The sequence below is a fragment of the Bos mutus genome, chromosome 21, assembly GCF_027580195.1.
Source record: "Bos mutus isolate GX-2022 chromosome 21, NWIPB_WYAK_1.1, whole genome shotgun sequence".
In the NCBI taxonomy this organism is placed as follows: Eukaryota; Metazoa; Chordata; class Mammalia; order Artiodactyla; family Bovidae; genus Bos; species Bos mutus.
This window is the reverse complement of record NC_091637.1, coordinates 68,647,222-68,669,070: the sequence shown is the minus strand read 5'-3', so window position 1 is coordinate 68,669,070 and position 21,849 is coordinate 68,647,222. Positions and strand designations below refer to the sequence as shown.

Sequence of the window (21,849 nt, the reverse complement as noted above, 5' to 3'; positions counted from 1 at the left end):
GCCCGAATGCCCTGAGGCCAAGGGCGTGCGCGGTCCAGCCGCCAGGCCTGCCTCACCGAGCCGCATGACCAGGACAGGAGAGGACAGGATGCCCACGAGCGTGGACCCCGCGGCCCCCTGCGTCAGCCCCACTTGCCTGGCCGTGGCCACCACCCAAGGGATGAGGGCCGCTCACGTCAGGCCTGCTGCCAACCACGGGGCCCCTGCAGGAAGCAAGGCCTGGGGGGGGGTCACCGGGGCCCGAGTTCCCTGTGCTGCATGCGTGGGGACAGACTGAGCTGCAGGAAGGGGTCAGGCCCGCCCATGACCCCTGGGCCGCTGGTGGCCTGAGTGGGCAGGGGAGCCGGGCATTTTGCCCCCCGAGCACGGTGGCCTGGCGGACAGCACCATCCACCAGAAGTCAGTGATACTGGCAATCACTCAAACAAGCTCTTTGAACAGAGAAAGAGTTTTTAAAAAGTTATGAAAATAACTGCTAAAAAGAAACAGTCTCCAGGTAGCGTGGAGGGCCCAGCGACAGGCGCTGGGGGTGCTGGGCCCGCCGCACCCCACCCACCTTCTTTCAGCAGGTCGGTGATGTCCGCCTGGTACCGGTTCCCCACCCGGATCTCCCCTTTGTCTGCCAGGAGGGTCTTCTGCTGGGGGTCGTAGACCAGAGAGTAGAAGAAGAAGTCCTGGAAAGCAGCACAGGCGGGGCTGTCAGCACACGGCACCACGGCCAGGCGGGCTCGGGGCACAGGCCAGGCGGCTGCAGGCAGCTCCCCAGACTGCCTCAAGCCCGTCAGCAGCGAGTCTAAAAATTTAGTTTATAGAAGCATTTAACAGCAACAAAACTCCGAAGACATCTGGGAACAAATCTGACAGATTCTGGGCGCGGCCTCCAAGGAGACGGCAGGGCTCCCGTGCAGTTGTCACAGGAGACGCACAGAAAGCGACCACGTAACAGGACGTCCCGGGCCCGGCGCCCAGAGCCGGCGGCTCCAGCCCGTGGGCACCCTCCTGCTGGCTCCAGGCCCACCTGGGGTCGGCGGGCACGACGCACCCTCCTCGGCCCCCAGGAAGCCACGCTGAGCTGGCCTGGGCCGCTTCTCGAAAGCAAGCCTGCCGACCCGGGGCTTCCCCTGGGGCCTCACCGTATCCCGCAGGGTCTACCTGGCCCCGTGCCCCCACTGTGCCTTTCTTGACTCCCTTGTGGCTGTTCCTCCACAGCCCTCACCCCCCAGGCGGCAGCGGGCAGGGGCTGCCCCCGCGTCAGGGCCAAGGGCTCCTGGGTGTAGGTCCCGTGGGCTGCAGCTGCGCGCCTGTGCTGCCAGCCCCTCGCCTGGGCCATCCCCCGCTCCTCAGAGGCACCCACTCCCCAGATGGGTGAAGGAGAACAGCAGGAAACGCCCGCTGTGCACCCTAGAGACGCACGCAGGTGCCAGAGCAGGGCCGACACGCCTCCCGAGGCTGGTTCACAGCCGCCTTTGCTCAGGGTCAGCTGTCCACGTCACTGCTCGGGCGGCTGCCACCGGGGGACCTTTCCAAACTGTAGACCACGCGTCTGCTCCCCAGTGGAAGCTGCCTGGGGCCACGGCCCTGCTCTGCCCGCCACCTTCCCAGGCCGCACCAGGCCTCCCACAGGCAGGGGCTCCCGGGGGCCCGGGCTGCCCCAGCGGCTCCTCTGCGCCAACTCCAGGCCGTCGCCTGGCGGTTCTCCAATTCCTGAGTCAGGCGTCAGGGAGGCCACGCACCAGGCTGTCCTCGCTGGATCGCTGGACCGCTGGCACCGGCGGCCGCCTGTGCTCCCCGTCCACGCCGCCCCCTCCGCTCACTCCTCTGGGCCCCTGGAGAGCCTGGCCTTGCCTAGGGAGGGTGCCGCCCGCAGGCGATGACACTCCTGCAGAAGCTGCAAGGATCCGTGGGCAGGTCCCCTGGGAGCCAGAGGCGCGTGTCCGCTAGGACATGCGTGGAGGGGACCCTGACCCTTGGCCACACCCTGACCTGCCCTCGCAGGATGACGCCAGAGCCCTGCTGCAGTGACCCCTGCTGGCCCACTGGCTTCCCTGAAGATGCATCTTGCTGCTCCGGGGACACGCATGTGTCCTCTGGAGACGGCTCTGATAGTCATCTTTCTTGGGAGAGGGGGCAATGGAAAGGCAAGCCCATCAGAACCACCCGCCCTGAAGGTCACGGTGGGAAGGACAGCGGCCGCAGGGTGAGGAGCTCGGGCGTCACCGTGAGGCCCGTCTACCCGTGGGACGAGGTTGGTCCCCTGGCCCCGGCAGCACTGATGATTCCTGTTTCACAAACTCAGACACTTCCGGTTGCCCTGCTGGCAATGCTGGGTCGGCACAGTGTGGCCGGGACACAGCGGCCAGGATGGCTGGGTGGGCACCCGCCTGCTGGGGAAGCCCAGACAGCAACCAGGGCAGCTGCCATGGGCCTCCCCACCCCCGGCAGGACAAGTTGTGCCCCTCGGGGGGCAGGGGAGCCTCACCTCCCGTTCCAGGTAGGACTTGAGGGACTCGGTCTCATTCAGCAAAGTGACGCTGCACTTCCCCCTGCAAGGCAGGACACAGGAGGGCTTCCATCAGGGGAGGCGGGTGCCCCCCGTGCCCATCCAGGCCTGCGGTACCTGACCTGTGGTCCCCGCCCCGTGTGGTCCCCGCCCAGGCCTGCGGTACCTGACCTGTGCTCCCTGCCCAGGCCCGCGGTACCTGATGTGCGTGGCGGGGAGAGATTCCAGCTGTCTAGACAGGAACAACTCCCGATGCCGCAGCTGGTGCTTGAGCTTCTCGGGCAGGTCCACCATCTCCGGGTTCTCCATCTCCTCCTCTATTTCTCCTGAAGGACAGAGAGGACACAGGCTCAGGCCACCGAACAGACCCACCCGCTGGCTCCCCCGGCCCCCACCCCCAGGGGGCCCCAGCAGGCGCTCGGGCAGCGCCAGTTCTAGCCCAGCCGCCCCAGAAGCCCGCAGCCGGGGTGTCTCATCAGGAAGGAGGACGTGTCCTAAGCCCGCGGTGGGAGACAGGGGAGACGGGGGAGACGAGGCGGCCGCTGCCGCATGTCCAGGGCCGGGAGGCAGAGACCCCAGGGCCATGTCCCGTGCCCTCCCTGCACCGGAACCCCCTCAGGGTCAAGCTGCAGGGGCCTACGCGGGCCCACCTCGCCTTGGGCAAGCAGGGGCGGGCATGCAGCCTGGCGCACAGGCGCCAGGACCCTCCCGCAAGGGCGGCTCTTACCTTCCTCACCGGTGTCGGCCCCCGATCCGGTTTTATAGCAGACTGACAGGGCTATACAACGACAGACAGTGCCCAGACAGCAGGTCAGCCTCAGCGCCCGGCCTGGCTGAGGGGGTGAGGCTGGGAGGCAAGGTGGACAGGGGGCCACAGACCACCCGGCCGAAGCCAGAGGACGTCCCACCTAGCTGACCTCGGCCCTGCCCACCCACACGTCCACGCCACCCACGCCTCCAAGCAGACCCTAGACCAGCCTGGGCCAGCCTGTCCCGGCAAAGTCGTAGGGAGCCAGACCTTCCGGAGAAGCGGGCCCGGGGCGCCAGGTGGGGGCGGGACGGGTCCCCAAGCCAGATCAGCAGCACAGCTTCCTGCCCGGGGTCCTCGGCCACCCCCCATGGCTGGGACACTGGTGCCCACAAGAAGAACCTGGAAGTCTGGCATGTGGGGGCAGTGGGGGGCCTCCAGGGTATGGACTCAGCACAGGCAGGCCTGGGGCGGGGTGCCCTTGGCAGCGGTGGTCTGGGGCTACGCAGGGGGCAGTGAAAGCCAAGCCTGCAGCCAGATGACCCTCCACCCCGAGGCCCGCAGGAGGCCGCGAGGAGCACGCTCGGGCCCCGTGCGGCCTGCAGCCCTCTGCTGCCCCCCTGTGGCGGCCGTACAGGGACCCGTGCCGCCTCCAACGCGTCCACAGCTCACAGAAGCCGGCAGGGCCAGGGGGCGGGCAGCTGGGGAGGAGGCCGGGCCAGGCTATCTGGGTGGGAGCCACAGGGACCTGGGTACCCACACTGCAGCCATGTCACGCCCTGCCCCCTGGGGACCCCAGGGCAGCCCCACGTGAGAGCGTCACCCACACTCAGACAGGGCCCCCAACCCACACTGATCGCGTTCATACCACCCAGGGGCAGCCTGGCTGGCCCGGCAGAGCAGAAAGGAGCCGGGGCCAGAGACAGGCCCTGGGGGCCCGTGTCACGGCCGCAGACCTCGCCCTCCTCACGATGACACAGGCCCACCAGGGTTCCCAACCATCAGCATCACAAGGAGCGGCTAGGAGCCACACTGTGGTCTCAGGGGCAGCCAGGGCTTCGGCCAGGCTGGCCTCCTGCCCCCAGGAGACCAGGAGTCTCTGCACGGCTCCGGAGCTCACTCTCCGAGGACCCGCAGACATGAGTGGGCTGTGGTGCCCAGCGTCGAGGAACCCAGGGGCACGCAGCCCCTGGGGCCAAAGCCCCTCTCTCTGGGATCCAGTGAGTCCTGACCTTGGGCTCAGAGCTGGGGCCTCACCCACACACCCCACCGGTTCCCCTGAGCCCCACACTTGCTCTGGGGTTCCTGGAAGGACCTGTCCCATGCCCACTACTCCTCAGGCAAGGTCCGGCTCTCAGGATAGCTCTGCGGGAGGCCCACGCACCTGTGAGCAGGGCCAGGCGGGCAGCCCGAGGCCTGCAGACCCAGTGAGGGCATTCCTGCTCTGGGGAGGCCCACGGGCCCAGGGCATCTGTGCTAACAGGGAGGGGCGCAAGCTCGTGCCTCAGGCTCCGGGCCGAGAAGCAGCTCTAGCAGCAGATCCAACCACACAGTGGGCGTCCACCCAGCCTCTATCCCTCCTGCCAGAAGAGCCCCCGAGTATCCTTCCCACTCCCCTGGCGCTGGCCGGGTCCCAGGCAGCAGGGTGGACCGGCATCCCCCCAGCCTGGCCGCAGCGGGCTCAGAGAACCCAGTCCCATGAGATGGACAGTCCGGGGGAGACAGAGGCCCTGCCCTGAGCTGGGCCTGGGGGCCTCCCCAGCCCTGCCAGCCCCCGCCTTTGAGGGGACCCACTCCCTGCAGGTCTCGTGACCTAACGCTTGGACAAGCTCCCCTGGGGCCCGAGGGCAGAAGAGCTGGGCCCGTGGACACGGCCACCACCGTGCGCGGAGGGCCAGGGCTGCAGTTACTCAGGGCTGGGCATGGACACGGGAGATTGCCCACCATTGGCTACGCCTGAGCCACACAGACCCGCGGCCAGCCTCAGGGCCCTGACCGACGGGATGGCGCAAATGGGGCCGGCCCGCTAACACCACACCCCCAGGATCCAGCTCCTCTGCTCAGCACCGGGAGGCTGCAGGCAGTGCCAAGCTAGTAGGCACAGGCTCTGGGAGGGCCCAGTGACCCTGAACCCCGCCCCTGCCCCTCTGGGCACAGCACCAGGTCCTGCACTGGACGGAGGCTCCTGCCACAAGGTCGCTGTGGATGGGAGGTATGCACGCATGCACGCCGGCCGGAACCCACAGGTGGAGCCCGCCCCCACCGGAGGCACCCACCCTGTGTGGCCCACCCCCAGGCCTCAGCCCAGGCCTGGACCCCTGCACTGTGCAAGGGACGGTCCCATCAAGGTACGGACAGCCCCCACCTCGCCCCCGGCTGAAGGCCCCAGGGAACGGGAGCGCGGGCCCTCCGAGGGCCGGGGCGGCGCAGGCAGGGGGACTCACTGGCATGCTTGTCAGCCAGGGCGATGAGACTGCTGGAGATGTCGCGGCGCCGGTAGAAGCACACCACCTTGGCCTCCACGTTCCCACTGGCCGTCTACAACAGCAAGGCGGGCTCTGAGCGCCCTCGCGGGGCGGCCCCACGCAGGGAGCCGGGCGGGGGGCGGGGGCCACGCACACGGGGCCGCGCCCCGAGCTAAGGGCAAGGGCCAGGGCCGGGGTGGGGCCAGGGCCGGGGGGCAGGGGGGACGCACAGCGGACCTAAAGCCACCTGCGCCCCTGCGTGCGGGCACCAGATGGGCATGGCCGAGGACAGGGTGCTGGTCCCTGCCGCCCCGTGAGTGGAGCCCGAGCCTCCAGGGACGCGGGCACCTGGACAGGAGCGGCCGCTGCAGCCAGGGACTATGAGGCTGTCAAGGCCCACGAGGCGCCGACCGAGCAGCAGCCAGGACGCAGCAAAACCAGAGGTGCTGACCTCACATGGAGAAGACTGTTTTTAAACTAACAGGCGTTTACGACATTTTTAACAATAATACAAGGGCTGTATCACAATCCTAATCTTTATAGAATTTAAAACATTGCAGTGTTTTTCACATTAGACTAAACTCTCTTTATACAAAGCATTTAACTTCTAGTTATTCAACTCCGTTAGACCAGAAACCTTTCAAGAAAGTCTTCCAGGCTTTGCGCGTTCCTGACTAAAGTAAGTGTTACCCCTCTGCTGCTTTACGAGGTCGCCACAGAGACTTCGGAGGGCACACAGCCTCCCCCAGCCCACGAGGGACGTGATGAGAACCAAGATGTCTCCAGGGAAAACTACGGTCCAGAATGCTCGCGGGTGGTGCGCCTGTCCTGAGCGTGGGAGCACGGCCCATCGGGACGCAGTCTGCAGGACACGGGTGTCCCGAGTTTTGTGCGCTGATTCCCAGGCCAAAAAGCCACCCCTAGAAACAGTCTGGAGGCCGTCTGCTGAGCTGGGAAGGACGAGGGGCCTTTGACAGAGGCAGACATCCGGCACCTCAACAGGACGGCAGAACAGACTGGACGGAGCGGGGAGGCTGACCACAGAGCACCCGGGCTCAAGTCTTCAGGGCTCCATCGCAGAGCACGCCCCCAGGGGGCCCGCCCGGGAGCAGCCGCCCCGCAGGGCCCTCCACCAGGAGACAGCGCGGTGCGCGGGGGACGTCTGTCGGGCTTGGCGGTGCCTGCTTGTGCCCCTTGCTGGACTTTGCGGAGATTCCCGCGCCCAGGCTCTGACCTCACTCTGAAATCTGCCTTCTAATTCCTGGGGGGAGCCCGCTGGGCCCCCCTCACCCCCGCCTCGAGGGTCTGCCCCTCCCTACCCCCAGAGCAGGCCTCTCCCTGTCCTTTCAAAACAGTAATCTGCCCCAGTGGTGAAAGACTTCATTTTCCATGGAGGCAAGGCAGATCCGATGCAAACCCAATCAGACTTCTAAGGAGAAAACTCAACAATCCCTTCGCAAGCTCATGAAAGCCCCAAGTCCCAGGAGGGCCAGGGGAGGAGATGGCAGGCGCAGCTTGAGGAGGGTTTGCAGGGTCAGGGCTTTGTGGGAGGCGGAGGGGAAGGGGTGAACCAGCAGAGATGCAAACCCCAACCCATGGGATGACAGCAACTGCGCTTTTCTTAAAGAAAGCTCACTGTCCACTTGCTCTCCTTTATGGCAAAGCCTGGGGGTGGCCCTGCCTGCCACGTGACCCACTCCCCTCCCACCAGTCACAGTTCATTCCAGGGTCTGCTCCACCTGCTGGGACCCCCACACCACCTCAGGCCGCTCCGGGGGGACAGCATGGAGACAGGTCAGCCGCCTGCAGGGCGCCCTTCCGTGGGGGCATCCGCTGTCCTGGGGCTGGGAGGGCCTGCGGCTCTGGGAGGAAGGCCGTGGGGGCAGGTGGGGTAGGGGAGCATTTCCTCGGTTACTTCTCCACCTGCGAGGTCCCTGTCCCTCTGAGCCCTGCTGGCTGGCCGCTGGGCCCCCGGAGGAGCCTCCACTTGGCTGACATTTCCGCGAGCACTTTCCAGGGGTTACTTCTCACTGAGTCTCCCAGCCCCACCAACCGCAGCAGTGGCCATGTCCCTGAGGGTGCCCAGCGCACCTGGCCTGTCTCCCTCGTCAGCTGCGCCCATGTCAGCCCTGTCCCCAGCCGTCGTGACAGGCCTCACGAGGAAGCTGCCCTTCCGTCTTCCTGCCCACCAGGCCGCTGGCCAAGGGCAGGCGTTTCGCGGGGACAGCGGCTCAGGTCTGGCCCCGGAGATCACCCTTCTCCACCTCCCCACGTGCTTGAGGCTGCCAGGGTCCCAGCCAGTCAGGTGAGAGCCCTCCGGCTGACCGGTCTGCAGCCTCTGCCTGAGCTGCGCTTGCCGGGGCTGCGACTGCCTCTCCAGCCGGGACCGAGACCAGTGCCCCACAGCGGGGAGGCAGGCAGGGCACAGGGCTGAGGACCAGCCAGAAAGCCTTGCACCCTGGCTCCTGGGAGCCGCCTTCCTCCCGCCCCACCTGCAGAGCCCCCGGGGTCCGCGTGCCTCGTGGCTGTCATGGGTGGAGATCGAGGGGGAGGGCCACAGCCAGAGCGAGGGCACCATGGCCGCCCTGAGACCCAGGCCGCCACGACCCCACCAGCCAAGGAGACACTGGGGGCAGAGGCCTGGCCCTGAGCTGCGCCCCCAACCGGCACCAGTGCCCACCACATGGGGGTGACCACCTGCTCCTGTCACAGCAGCGGGCACAGGGGAGCCCTCTTGCCCTGTGGCCCCAGCAGGCGATGAACAGGAGGCAGGGGAGGTGGCCCAGGGCCCAGGCTCCAACAGCGAGGCCGCCCCACAGCACGTCCTGGCCAGGCCCCAGCCCCAGCCTGAGACCGTCCGGGAGCACCAGCTCACTGCAGCCAGCCCAGCCTGGGGCTCCGAGGGCCCCGACCTCCCACCCACGCCTGGTCGTGGCGAGCGTGGTCGTGGGGCTGGGGTGCAGCCGCAGCCAAGTCTGATCCTTGGTGGGTAAGTGCCCTGACTGGCCCGGCGTAGAGGCCCTGCAAGGCAGCCCCTCGCCTCCACGGGCGACATGGAGCTTCTTGGAGGGCTGCTCGGGGAAGGGGCCGCAGCCACCCCTGCGGGAACCTGGGAGGGAGGAGCAGCAAGCCCCAGGGCCGCTGACCGGGCTCCACGGTGGCTGAGTAGGAGGCACGCTCGGCGGCCCCCCAGCAGCCCCGCCCGTGCGGCCAACAAGGTGGCCGGCAGGAGAGGCGGGGCGGCTCCCGGGGCTGGGGCGTTCTGCAGGGACAGGGCCCCCTCCTCCGACCGGGAGCCCGCTCCCTCCGCAGCCCCGGGGCTGGAAGGGCTCAGGAGCACCCGCCCCAGTGTGGAGCGGGCAGGGAGATGGGCAGGGGCGTCCTCCGCTGTCACTCCTCGGTCAGGGGCATCCTACCCAGAGTCTTCCTGCCCACTGCATCCCCCCCTCAGCGAAGCCAGCAGGGACCCCGAGGAAGGGGCTCCAGGAGGACCCCCGGCAGGGATGGGCACACGCTACCTTGTTGAGCTCTTCGATCCTCCGGATCAGGTACGGGTTGCTGGAGGAGTTCTCGAAGTAGACGTAGTCTGCAAAGGGTCGGGGGAGAGCATGTCAGCTGTGCAGAGCCCCCCACCCACCCTGGGGTCCTCACTGTGGGGGCGGGTAAGCTGAGGCAGGGTTGCCGCTCCGGGCGGGAGTCCACAGCCCGCCCCCGGGACATCTTTGCAGTGTGGGGGGGCACCTGGGTCGGATGGGTGGGGCCCCAGGACGTCAACACAGGGAAGGGCTGCCGGACCCCACCCCACCCCATGCACACCAGTCCCGGCCCTGGCAACCCACCACCTTCCCTGCAAAGATGGACATGCTGGACGGGGTCCTGGACTCCCGCGGGGGCGGGAGGAGCCGGGCACCCAGGGGAGTGGGGTCCCAGACCTCAGGTCATGCAAACTCCCTTCACAGAAGTTCGTTTCCCCAAAGCCCCGGGGTAGGCGCAGGGAGGCCTGCAGTGGGAGTGGGGGGCCTGCCCGGGGAAGCCCAGGACAGCCAGCAGGCCACCGGCTGCCAGCCCGGCCGTGGGCCCTCGTGCGCCCGCAGGGGACGGCTGCCCCGCTGGACTCTGCTGAGGCTTGCACGAGGCCCAGTTGACCCCGGATGGACAGTACCCTAGAGGGGTCACAGCAGGGGTGTGCCCGTCCACGCTGACGGGGCGGAGGCCCCAGGGCGGGCTGGCCATGCAGTGGGCGGGCATTATCACATGTTGATTTGCTCAGTAAAGCTGTTTTTACAAAAAGGCCTCAGATCAACCATCGAAGCTTTCACTCTAAGAAACCAGATAACAAGCAAATTAAACCTGAAAGAATGGCTCCTATGTGTCAGGAACCGGAAACGGCCCACACACCCCGGGTGCCGTGTGTCCGGGGCAGCGCCCAGCTCCCCGGACAGGGATGGGGGCTGCACCCCCAGGGCCCCGCACTCCCGAGGGCGGGCTTCAAGGTGGGCACAAACATGGGGCAGGACGGGGTGGGCCCAGCAGCCTGACCCTGAGCAGCCACGGGGCGGCAGGGGGCTGCAGGGACACCCACCAAGGACCTGAACTGAGAAGCAACAGCCTCGCAGAGACAGAAAGAAAAAAGAACCCCCCAACTGCCCGCCAAACACGGAGGGAAGGCCGACCACAGGTCCACTCACACTCCCCCCGCAGCACTGGAGGAGGGGCCTGGGGCTCAGGAGGCCCCAACACCCCCGCCAGCACCCCGGGGACCACAGTGTGGAGTCCCCCACCCCAGGGCGCAACCTCTGCACAGCCAGGCTGGCAGCCTGGATGGGGCCACACCCCCAGCCCAGAGGTCACAGTGGTGGAATAAAGACGGAAAGCCACCTAGCCACCTCAGTCAACACCACCAGACCAGGCGTCCAGGGAACGTCCGTGCCTGCTGGCAGGCTTCTCCAAAACCTACAGTACGCCACCTTTACCGATGGACCCGGCACCGGGCACCCGCCGCCCGCCGCCGCTCACCCACAGGACCCAGCTGGCTCCACGAGCAGAAAGAGTAAATACACGAGAGGCGTGCAGGTTGGAAAGAAGAGAGAGACGCTCTCCGTGCAGACGACGTGGCTGTCCACAGAGAAATTCCCGGTCGACCAAACAGCTGCCAGCACTGAGAGGCTGGGGCCGCCCCAGCCTGCTGGAAGGACCTCAGCTGCCCGCGGCCAGGGTGGCCTGCTCTATAAACCTGCTTTCTCTTGTTAGAAGAAAGCAGCTCAGGAGGGAGGATTTAACACGCTCACAGGATACAAAAGTCTATCAGAAGCGCCATCTACAGGACTCCCCTGGCGGTCCAGTGGTTAAGAATCTGCCAACCAACACAGGGGACGCAGGGTCCACCCTCGGTCTGGGAGGCCGGCATGTGTCACGGGGCGGCTAAGCCCACGTGCCGCAGGAGAAGGCGTGCCGTGAGACCGTGCAGCACGTGGAGGAGCCCCGCTTGCCACGGCCAGAGAGGTCCTGCCGGCGGCAGCCACGGTCCCGCACAGCCAAGACCCAGCACACTGATAAATAAAAAAACTTAGGTACCACTTAATACTTCAGTACCGAGGTATCAATTTAACGATCTACGAATCTTTAAAGATCAAAAGTCCTGTGCAAAGATCTGTGTGCTGAAAACTACAAAACGCTAGTGAGAAAAACCAACAACGTCTAAATGAGTAGTAACGTACGAGGTATCATTAGAACACAGACCATGAGCCTTTTCCGGTAAAGGGCCCGACAGTGAAGACTGCAGGCCTCACAGGACAGGAAGCGAAACCAAAGATACCCCTTTAGGTTATTTATTCGCAGGATACACTTCCACAAACGTTTTGCCAATGAAATCTAAAATTAAGTAACTGAATACACTTTTTCTGATAAAATACTAGTCTACTAAGAAATTGTTTGGGGGGGGACAATTCATTTAAGCAGGGCTCAAAGTTCACGTGCTTCATCACGAAAGCCCAGGGCCCTGTCCCTGCTGACACCGACCCGTGCCGCGGTCTCAGCGTCTCTCCACACAGGAAGCACCAGTGTCTGTCTGCCGGTGCGAAAGCCGAGTTGAGAACATTTGTGTCGAACTTGCTGAGCTTCCTCTCTGACCCTTCCTTTCAGCATCTGTGCAGCGAAGGGTCAGCCCAGCAGGCTCCAGGCCAGCCCTGGCTGTGCAACCAGCTGGGAGGAGCACCCTGGACACCAAGGTGTGAGTGGTCACACTGTCTGTAGCCCCGGAGAGACGGGCGGGAAGCGTGACCTTCTTCCTCTGCTGCTTGTGGTGTGCATCCTTCTGCTGTAAGGATCCTAACCTGAAGCTCGAGTGCAGCTCCGCCGAGTTCTCAGAGTCCTGTCGGCAAAGGACCAAACCCAAAGCACCTCAGAGGTGGGCGGCGGAGCGGCTTCTGAAACCCGGACACCTCCACCGCCCCGCACCGCAGCCTGAGCTCAGAAAACACATCCATTGCACACGTGGGTCCGAGCAGAGGTCCCGCCTCACCTTCCGACAGGAGGAACCTGCACAGAGCCGTCGGTGATTCGGACGTCAGTTGTCACCAAAATGGACGTGTAAATTTGCAGTAAGTGCCATTTTATGTCCTTTTCAGACGAATTCATAGAGAACCATCATCAAAGCCACAGCAAAACTTAACGTCCAAAGGCAGTCTGCGTTCGAAACGGTTGAGAAACGGTTGAGAGCCGTTCCCCTCGTCCTGAGCAGGGCGAGTCAAGATATGCAGCCTCCACTTCTGATACGACCCACAGAGCTGACGACGGCAGAGTCCACAGGCGGACGCGGCTCGTGGTGGACACACAGGTGGAGTGAGGCAGGAGACCCCGTGTTCTGCACACACGCCTGCTGAGCAGCTGCCCGGCGTGCTCACGCACTCTGCCCAGTGTCCGGCCACGCCCCACTGTCGACCCGTCACCTGTGACAGGTCTGCCACCGCCAGGGTTCTCCGGGGAAGCAGAGCCAACGGCAGGAAGAGGCACGTATGTGTGCATGACACACGCGTGTGTGCACACTCACATGCAGCAGTTTGTCCCACCGGCCAGCTCGCATGGATATGGAGGCCAAGAGGTCAGACAACGTGCCGTCCGCGAGCCAGGGGCCAGGACGGCTGGTGGTGAGGGTCAGCCCAAGTCTGACAGCCTGAGATCCGGGAGCCCCTGAACCGCCCGAGGGCAGGAGGGGCCGGACACACGGGTAAGAGCAGGAGCCGGCCGCTCCCCGCAGTGCCGCGGCCGGGTGGGGAGGGCTCAGATCCAGCGCTGACCTGTCCCAAAGCACCCTGGCGGAAACCCCGGGACAACAACCCCGGCCGCCCTGAGCCCGCCCTGGACACAACGTCCCAGCAGAGCCCGCTTCCACTGCACCAGGCTGGTGTTTCCCAACTTCCCTGAGCATCTTGGCTGTGCCTGCAAGCAGACTCTTCACATAGCCAGGCTCCTGACCCCAGGGCTCCAGGCCCGCAGGCTGGGAAGCCGACCGCCAGCACAACACAGGGACGTCATGGCCAGGGACTGGCTTTTCCAGCCAAAGTTCCGTGGAGACCCCATCACGTCTTCTTCATGGACTTGCTGAGGACGGTCAGCTGTTACGGGCCCTCTCTGAGCTGGAAGGTCCACAGCTGTTCCCACACACGCTGTCCCCGCACACACACGCTGTCCCCACACACACGCTGTCCCCACACACACACACACGCTATCCAGCACACGCTGTCCCCGCACACACACGCTGTCCCCGCACACACACGCTGTCCCCACACACACGCTGTCCCCACACACACGCTATTCCAGCACACGCTGTCCCCGCACACACACGCTGTCCCCGCACACACACGCTGTCCCGTACACACACACACGCTATTCCAGCACACGCTGTCCCCACACACACACGCTGTCTGCACACACACACACGCTGTCCCCGCACGCACATGCTGTCCCAATACACACACACTGTCCGCACACACACACACACGCTATCCCTGCACACACACGCTGTCCCAATACACACACGCTGTCCCGACACACACGCTGTCTCCGCGTGCACACGCTGTCCCAATGCACACACGCTATCCCCGCACACACACACTGTCCCAACACACACACACGCTGTCCCCACACGCACGCTGTCCCCACATGCACGCTGTCCCCGCACACACACGCTGTCCCCGCACACACGCTGTCCCGGCACATGCTGTCCCCACACACACGCCCCGCGAGGACCCTCCTGAGCCCAGTGCTCCACTCTCTGGGACACTGACATTACGACGTGGGTGTGTGACTCAGTGACGGCCCCCCGGGTGGGCGGACAGGTGGGCACACGGGCAGCCGCCTCACCGCCCACCGCTCGACTTCACCAAGACCCCACAGCAGCCCAGGGACATGGGCAAACACACCCACATGGCGCGTCCCGACACGACTTTATTTAGAGACACTGAGGCTTGTATTTCACAGAATTTTCACTTGCCCTAAAGTATTCTTTTCATTTTCTCCCCCTCAACCATTTAAAAACGTAGGAACCATTCTTAGCTCGTGAGTCACAGGAGAACAGTCAGCGGGCCACAGCCTGCCAGGCCCAGCAGGAGGGACTAGTCCTGGAAAAGATGCCAACCTTGCCCCAAACTGATATCAGCCACAGTTTCACCATAATCCCAATCAAAACTCCGCAGTGTTTTCTGTAGAAAAGTCAGTTAAGACAATCCTGCACTTTACACAGGACAGCTAAGACGGCAGAACAGGTGAAACCACCTGGAAACAGCACGAAGTCAGGGACTTCCTGGCCGCCCACTGGTTAGCACTCAGCACTGTCACTGCCCCGGGTGTGACCCCTGTCGGGGAACTAAGACCTCGCGAGCCTCAAGTGCAGCTGAAAGAAAAGGACGACTCGGAGACACCCCCCCGACCCAGGCTTGCTGTGGGGTCACAGTGGCCCACACGGTGCGGGCAGGCAAACAGCGGTGACCAGACACCCCCGGGTCGGGGGTCGGAAGGCCGAGAGGTGGAGACGGGCCACAGGACACTCACACCCCCGGGTCGGGGGTCGGAAGGCCGAGAGGTGGAGACGGGCCACAGGACACTCACACCGCCGGGTCGGGGGTCGGAAGGCCGAGAGGTGGAGACGGGCCACCGGACACTCACACCCCCGGGTCGGGGGTCGCAAGGCCGAGAGGTGGAGACGGGCCACAGGACACTCACACCCCCGGGTCGGGGGTCAGAAGGCCAAGAGGTGGCGACGGGCCACAGGACACTCACAGGCCCAAGAAAGAAGCCGAGGACCTTCGCCTCAAGCTCAAAATGTGTCACACACTTACAAGTAAAACCCGGAACTATAAACACTCTACGAGAACACAGGACAAGATCTTTGTGACCTTGGGGTTGGCAGATTTTATACACAAAATATGGAAATTATAAAGGAAAAAATTGCAAAACACATATCTGATAAAGCACTAAAATATACAACATAAAACAAAGCGTCACAACTCGGTGGCGAGCTTCTTCCCAATCTCAGAAACCAGGCAGAGGGCTCGTGCAGACACCTGGCCAGACGCTAGGAGGCCATCGACAGGTGGAAAGATGCCCCACGCCTCGACCCAGGGAGACTGGAGGCGCCCTGCCCGCCTGTCAGACCCTCGACAGAGACACTGTCCCGACGAGACCCAGCCAGCCAGGGTGCAGAGGGCCCGGGGCACAGGGGGTGCCCCCGCCCCGCCAGGCCCCCCCCCGGCCCGGGACTCTCACGACAACTGACACAGCCACCAGAAGCGGGAGATGACTCTGCGGTGATGCGAACGTGCCCTTCAAGTGTCACGCTGAAATCCCAACCCTGAAGACAGCTATCTGGAGGCAGGACCTCTGGGAAGGCCTGAGGGTGAGCCCCGGAAGCGGGGGTTCGCACTCTTACAGGAGACCCCTGGAGCTCCCTGCCAGGAAGTGGGCTCTCCCAAGATATCAGGTCTGCAGGGGGCAGCCTGGACCGCGTCCAGGGTCCTGCAGCCTCCAGAATTGCAAGCAGCCGCCTCTGCTGCTGACCAGCCCTCAGGCTGGGGCCTCCAGACCCGACGTCCCCCAGCTGCCGAATCCACCGCGACATGTCCGTTCGACAGAACCGAATCGGAAGGCAGAGGAAGGCGCTCCCCACACCTGGGCGAGCCCTGGACGCGCTGCGTGACACCCTGTAGGCGGCGTCGGGAGCGACAGGGCCCCCTCGGGGCTGCGGAGCCAGGCTCGGTGTGGGGGGCTGACCAAAAGGCAAGAGGGAAGCCAGCGGGTCGTGCCAGCCGTCTGACCGCCGGGGTCCCCCCGCCCCGGCCTGCTGAGACCACACACCTAGAAGTGTGTGTGACAGACGCTGTGCTCACGTGTCCAAATCAAAGAGCTGAGCCGCAAAGGGTGTGTAAGCGTGCACTTCAGCAGACCTGGCTCTCACTCCCTTAGCGACGGTGATCGCATTTCTGAGGTCATCACTAACGCTGAATTCTCCTGAGCTGACCCACTGGCCCAGGGCGAGGTCAGGGTCAGGGCCAGGGCCAGGGTCAGGCTCCTGCAGCCTCCAGCCAGGCTTTCTTCCGGGATCAACAGCCCAGCACCTGCTCTCGGAGCTCAGGTCAGAGACTGACAGCCGCATCCTGCCTCGCGTCACACCACTGGTTCACGGCTGCAGCCTGCCGGCCCTGAGGGACCCTGGACGCACCTCAAGGCGTGGCTGGGCCCACTGAAGCACGGGAACCTCTGACTAAAAGCACGGAACCTCCAACGGCACAGTCCTAAGGCCAGGAGACTGCTCGCTCGCGGCTCCGCCGGGCAGCGTTACCCTGAGGGACCCGCAGACTCGCAAAGGCGAGCAGGCAGGAGCGACGAGGCAGGGCGGGACGAAGGGAGGTCCCCAGGAAGGAAGCGCAACCCCCGAAGGGCCAGGTCGCCAGCACCTCGGGGACGGGCTCCCACCAGCCCCGGCCGCAGACCCTGCAGAGGGCCGCGGGGCACAGAGGCTCAGCCCGGGGGCTGGGAGCCTGTGGGAGCCCGACCCCGAGCCCCGGCCGGCGTCCACATTCACCTGCCGAGCCTCATGGGCCCGGGGCCTGGCACGAACACCCCCTCGGGCCCAGTGCGGACCGCGCCATCTCTCCAGCCAGACCTCCCGTGCACACACCCGCTGGACGGAGGCCAGACCCTGCCCGGAGCTGAAGTGGCCGATGACCAAGGGGCTGGCGTCCGTCCAGGGGGTCAGAGGATGGAGGTGACAGGGGATTGGGCCGGGCGCCAGGCCTGAGCTCAGATGCCCCGCGCTCTCTCTGGACAAAGGGGCAGAACTGTACCCACCTGGACCCCAGAAAAGGCCCTGTGGACCCCACGCTGACCCACACACAGACCTGCAGGCCTGAGCTCACACGGTGCCCACTGGAGCATGCCCCCCCACCCCGGTGGCCCTGTGCTGACCCTGGTCCCCTCACACGGGATGTGGCCGCCTCTCAGGGGTGACCTCCCCCTCCCCAAGGGTAGCCCCCTCTGCCCGATGTCCACAAACAGATCCCCGGGGGCCCAGGGGCCTGCCTGGATGCCCACCCTGCAGAGGGAGGGAGGCAGTAGGCCTGTCCCCCAGGTGCCGGGCATGGACCCCCCCGGGCTCTCTGCACCCGCAGCCCTCACCCCCACATCCAGCAGTCACTGTCGCATGGGTCAGCCAGAGGGACCCGGGCCTGCAAGGGGCCAGCTGGGGGCAGGGCCAGATGATGGGCCCTCAAGGCGCTGGGAGTCGACCCTGCAGTTTGAAGCGGAGGAGATGGGGCAGACCTGCTGCTCGGAAGGTCGTCTCCTCAGGCTGCCGTGATCGCAGCCAGGGGGCTGCAAGGCCCGGGAGGGCAGGAACACGGCCGCCAGGCCCCCCCAGACACAACACCACCCCAAGCCCCGGACGGGACAGCGCCAGCGGCCTCCTCTGTCCACGCGGGGCCCCTGGAGACCCAGGGAAGCGGGCCTGCTGCCATCAGTCTCCAGCCCACCTGCTCCCCGAGGACAGATGGGCAGGGGTTCTGGGGGCACAGAGGTGCGAGGCGGAGGACAGTGCAGAACGCCAGGCTCGAGAGAAGGCCGGCTGCGGAGTCGCAGGCAGCCCCCCAATCCACATGGCACCCCAACTTCAGCCCCAGAAGGCGGTCCTGCGCCAACCTCGACCAAGCCCCCCTCAGCCCTGGCGAGTCCGGCACGGACGCCCACCCGTCCAGGTGCCCAGCAAGGCCACCACCAACAGGAGGGCGCCCACCGCCCTGCCTGGCCCCAACCCAGGACCTGCCCCAGACACCCCTGAGCCACAGCTCCTCGCCAAGTAACCCCAGACTGCAACGGCCGCAGTTTCCTCTCAGAGGAACGTGAAGGCCCCAGAAGACCCCCAACGGGGGGTGGGCTGCAGGGTGAGTGTGCGCATGTCAGTGGTCCACCCACTTCAGCCCAGAGCCCAAGGCTGCCGCTCCCCTCGCCATGATCCCCAGCGTGTCCCCACTGCCCCTGAAGCGTGTGCAGCTTTCCCGACTGGCGACGTCTTACCTCATAAAAAGGTAAGCAAGCACAAAAGCGTTTCAAACCGGAGGGCAGAACGCAGCCTGGCAAGAGCAGCAGAGGCGGCAGGAGCACCGTCAAGCTGCCCAGAGGGCGGGGGACCCCTGTCACCTTTTGAAAGTCGGGCTGTCCAGGAGAACAGTTGTTAACACCGCCCAACGAGAGCAAAAGGAGAGGAGACGGGACCAGCCACAGCCGCCCACTGCCCGGTGACCGAGGCGCCTGCGGCTCCGGGCCGCCGGTCCTCCGTCTGTCCCAGAGCTTGACGGGTCAGCTCTGCCTTCACGGAGAGGCAGAAAGAGGTGTCCTTGGTGCCCGCAGCCCAGGGCCACCCCGGACGGGAACCCGCCGCCCTCCTGCAGAGCACCGACCCCGCAGCAGGGCACGGACCCTGACCCCACCACCGGCATCCCTTGCCCGCCACGCGCCACCCAAGAGGCCTTCTGTCCAGGCCGGGCCACTTCCTGGGGAAGAACCAGGCCCGGTCCCTCCCAGGCTGACCCACTCCGCCCAGCTGGTCAGTTGGCACGAAGCTGCAGCCGTGCCTTCGCCCCGCCCAGACGCCCTGGCAGGGCCTCGGGACAGCCTGCCAGGCAGGACACAGGATGCCCAGGAGAGGCTGGGTGCCGCGGACCACCTTCTTGTGTCCCTCCCCTGCGGCACTGGGGACACACAGATGCTAAGATGCGCTGTATCTGAACTGCAAACCGAACAGGCATCCTGTACTTTTTTGTGCTGAACCCAGCGGCTCTGGTGGGCCGTCCCACATGGAGATGGCTTCCCCGGGTTCTATCCCTGCGGTGCGCCAAGGGCGGGCAGCCCGCCCAGTGGGGCCCAGCCCCAGGGAGAGGTGCGCATCTGCCCGTCTGGGTCCTTAGAGGCCCTGATGGCGCCCCCCCAACCCCAAGCCAGCAGCTCCCCGGGACAGGACGCCGACCTGCCGACACCCTGCCCACCGGCCCTGCGGACCCAGGGGACAGCGCCTTGGGATCCCGTCCAGAGGTGGGGGACGGAGCAGCAGTGACCAACCTGGAGTCCAAGGGGAAGCGGGCCTCCGGGACCTGCGGGGCACACCGGGGTCTGAGGCACAGGAAGGCCTGAGTGCGGCCAGGCCCCAGTTGACTGCACGGCCAGGAGGCCTGGAGCCCACACATCACAGTGGGGACGTGAGTGCAGGCTGCGGTGCCCATGGCCTGGGAGGGCAGAGACAGCACGCAGTGGGGGTCCCACCCTGAGTGGCAGGGAGCCAAGGTGCAGCGGGCGGCCAGCGGAGGGCCCCCAGCACCCCACTGCCTCCCCCTCCAGGCTCCACCCGGGAGCTGGGAGCCTCTTTTCATTCATTTATTCAACACCCCAACGCGGCCCCAGGGCAGAAGCCTGGGAGGGCAGAGGAGACCACACGTGCAGGGGGCTTCTGGCCAGGTAAACCTCAGGGGCACGGGGCAAGCCGGAAGGGTGGGCCAACCGGAGGAGTCTCACGCCGGGAAAGAGGAGACCTGCATGCGGAAAAGTGGTCCGAGAGGACACTGTGCAGGAGGAGAGCTGCTGGGGCGGCCGGGGGACCTGGGCAGGGGGCGGAGGCTGGGGCTGCCAGTACAGAGGGGGCGAGTCGGTCCGGGGGACCTCCTGCCGCCCTCCAGGTGACCGGGTCCTGCTCGGACGGGCAAGGGTGGGAAACGAACAGGCCCCTCCCTGAAGGGCCGCTGCACCCCAGCCCGATCCCCACATGTCCACCAAGGGTCTGTGCTACAGGGGGCACGGGCCCCCCTTCCTGCGACCACCTGTGAGCCGGAGAGGGCAGGGGAGGGCCTGACAGGCCGGCAGGTGTCCTGCCTACCCACTGCCCCGGTGGGGGTGTGCACCCAAGGTCACGAGGCTGGCCTGGCCCTCGGGGTCAGCTGGCCAGCAACAGGGCAGATCGTGCACAGAAGTGGCTCGGACAGCAAGGCCAGGGCTGCTCTCAGGCCTGACGCGCTCCACCAAAGCTGGGCACGTGGGCCTCTCAGGATCTCAGAGACAGAGGGCACCTCGCCTCCCTGTGAATTCATGGACCAGCTGGGAACCCCACGGGAAACCAGCAGTGCAGTCTCCTGGAGCCCCCTCACCACAAAGTGGGGCAAGATCCAACGCCAGGGGCTTCCTGGGGCCCGAGGTGGGGAGGAATAGCCCAGGAGGGGAGCCCCAGGGCCTTGGCCAGCTCAGCATCCGGAGCAGGGACCACCTGGCTCATCCACACCCCTGCAAAGCACCTCCCTGCCGCCCTGGGGAAACAGGAGGCAGCAAAAAGTTTGGGGTGTGTTGAAAGCACGCTCGGGGTGACCACAGGCTACTAAGGCTCTGGAGAGGGAATCCCCCAGAACACAGCCCCTAAGCATACTCCAGGCCCAAGCCCTCAGCGGAGTGGGCTCCAGAGGGGACACGGCCCTCACCCCAGATCTGAGCCCGCCCCGCACACCGTGGGCCCTCCTCTCTCCTGTGCCCCAGAGCCCCCACCCCGGGAGGGCAGCCAGGGCCTCCTGCACCATGTGCTCCGCTCCGCTGGGGGCGCGGGGCTCCGGCCAGACCCCCTCACACAAGGGTGTTGGCATCCCCCACAGCTCCTCACAGACCACAGGCCGCCCCCAACAGGTGGGCACAGCCCCTTCCCCCCCAGCTCGGCCCCAGTCCCCGCCGGCTCCCGCGGGGCGGCCCCAGGGGCCCTTTCGGGCCGCAGTGAGCGTGGCCGGGCCGGGGTGGGGGTGGAGGGCAGGCTGCTCAGAAACGATGGGGTGGGGAGGAGACGGGGTGCGGTGCAGACGAGGGGTGCGGGCGGCCGGGGGGAGGAGGGACGGCCCGGCAGGCCGGCCTGCAGTGGGGGAGGGGCGGAGGCGGGGGAGGGGGCCGGAGTGGGGGCGGGGGAGGGGCGGGGGAGGGACACGCGGAGGGGGCGGGCGGGGGCCGCGGCGCGGGGTGCAGAGCGGCCCGGGGGATGGCGAGGCCCGGGGCGGCGGTTTGGGACCGAGGCCGGCCGGGGGCAGAGACGGCGGGGCCGGGCCGGGGTCCGGGACTCCGGGGGGCCCGGGGCGGGGGTCCGGGGCCCGGGGCGGGGTTCCGGGTGGGGGCCCGGCGGGGGCCCGGCCGCGGCGCATAAAGGCGGCGGCGGCGGCGGCGGCGGACAGGCGGCGGCCTTACCTCCGACCCTGTACATGTTGGCGGCCATGTCCGGCGGCGGCGGCGGGGGCCGCGGGCTGGGCCGGGCGGGCGCGGGGCTCGGCGCGGGCGGCCGGGAGGACGCGGCGCGGCGCGGGCGCGGGGGCGGGCGGTTAAAGGGGGCCGCGCTGCTCCGCCGCCGCCGCCGCCGCCGAGGCCGCCGAGGCCGCGCAGGGACCGAGGCCGCGGGCGGGCGGGAGAGGAAGAGGAGGGGCCGCGCGAGGGAGGGGCCTGGGCGCCGCCGCGCCCCCCGCGGGGCCGTTTCCCGGGCGCCCCGCCCCGCGCCGCGCGCCCCCGGCTCCGCCGCCCGCGCGCCCTGCGTCCCCGCTCCCCGCGCCTGGCCTCCGCCGCCCGCGAGCCCCGGCTCCCAG

At 66.5% G+C, this 21,849-nt stretch overlaps 1 protein-coding gene across 7 annotated transcripts in view; it reads right to left on the bottom strand.

The window, feature by feature from the left end:
* Window positions 1-21,849, bottom strand: part of MTA1 (metastasis associated 1) — a 53,046-nt gene that overhangs the window by 11,425 nt on the left and 19,772 nt on the right. For 2 of the 7 annotated variants that reach the window (XM_070358109.1, XM_070358114.1), the window contains exons 1-7: window positions 21,461-21,597; window positions 9,232-9,299; window positions 5,693-5,786; window positions 3,228-3,278; window positions 2,700-2,826; window positions 2,480-2,543; window positions 557-674 (exon numbers count right to left, since the gene is read on the bottom strand). In XM_070358109.1, coding sequence (XP_070214210.1) covers window positions 557-674; window positions 2,480-2,543; window positions 2,700-2,826; window positions 3,228-3,278; window positions 5,693-5,786; window positions 9,232-9,299; window positions 21,461-21,488 — 550 coding nt within the window. In that variant the 5' untranslated portion in view covers window positions 21,489-21,597. Of the gene's footprint in view, window positions 1-556; window positions 675-2,479; window positions 2,544-2,699; window positions 2,827-3,227; window positions 3,279-5,692; window positions 5,787-9,231; window positions 9,300-11,731; window positions 11,829-18,277; window positions 18,298-18,400; window positions 18,788-21,460; window positions 21,598-21,849 lie in introns of those variants that run through there. The other 5 variants (XM_070358113.1, XM_070358108.1, XM_070358110.1 and 2 more) reach the window with 5 other exon arrangements.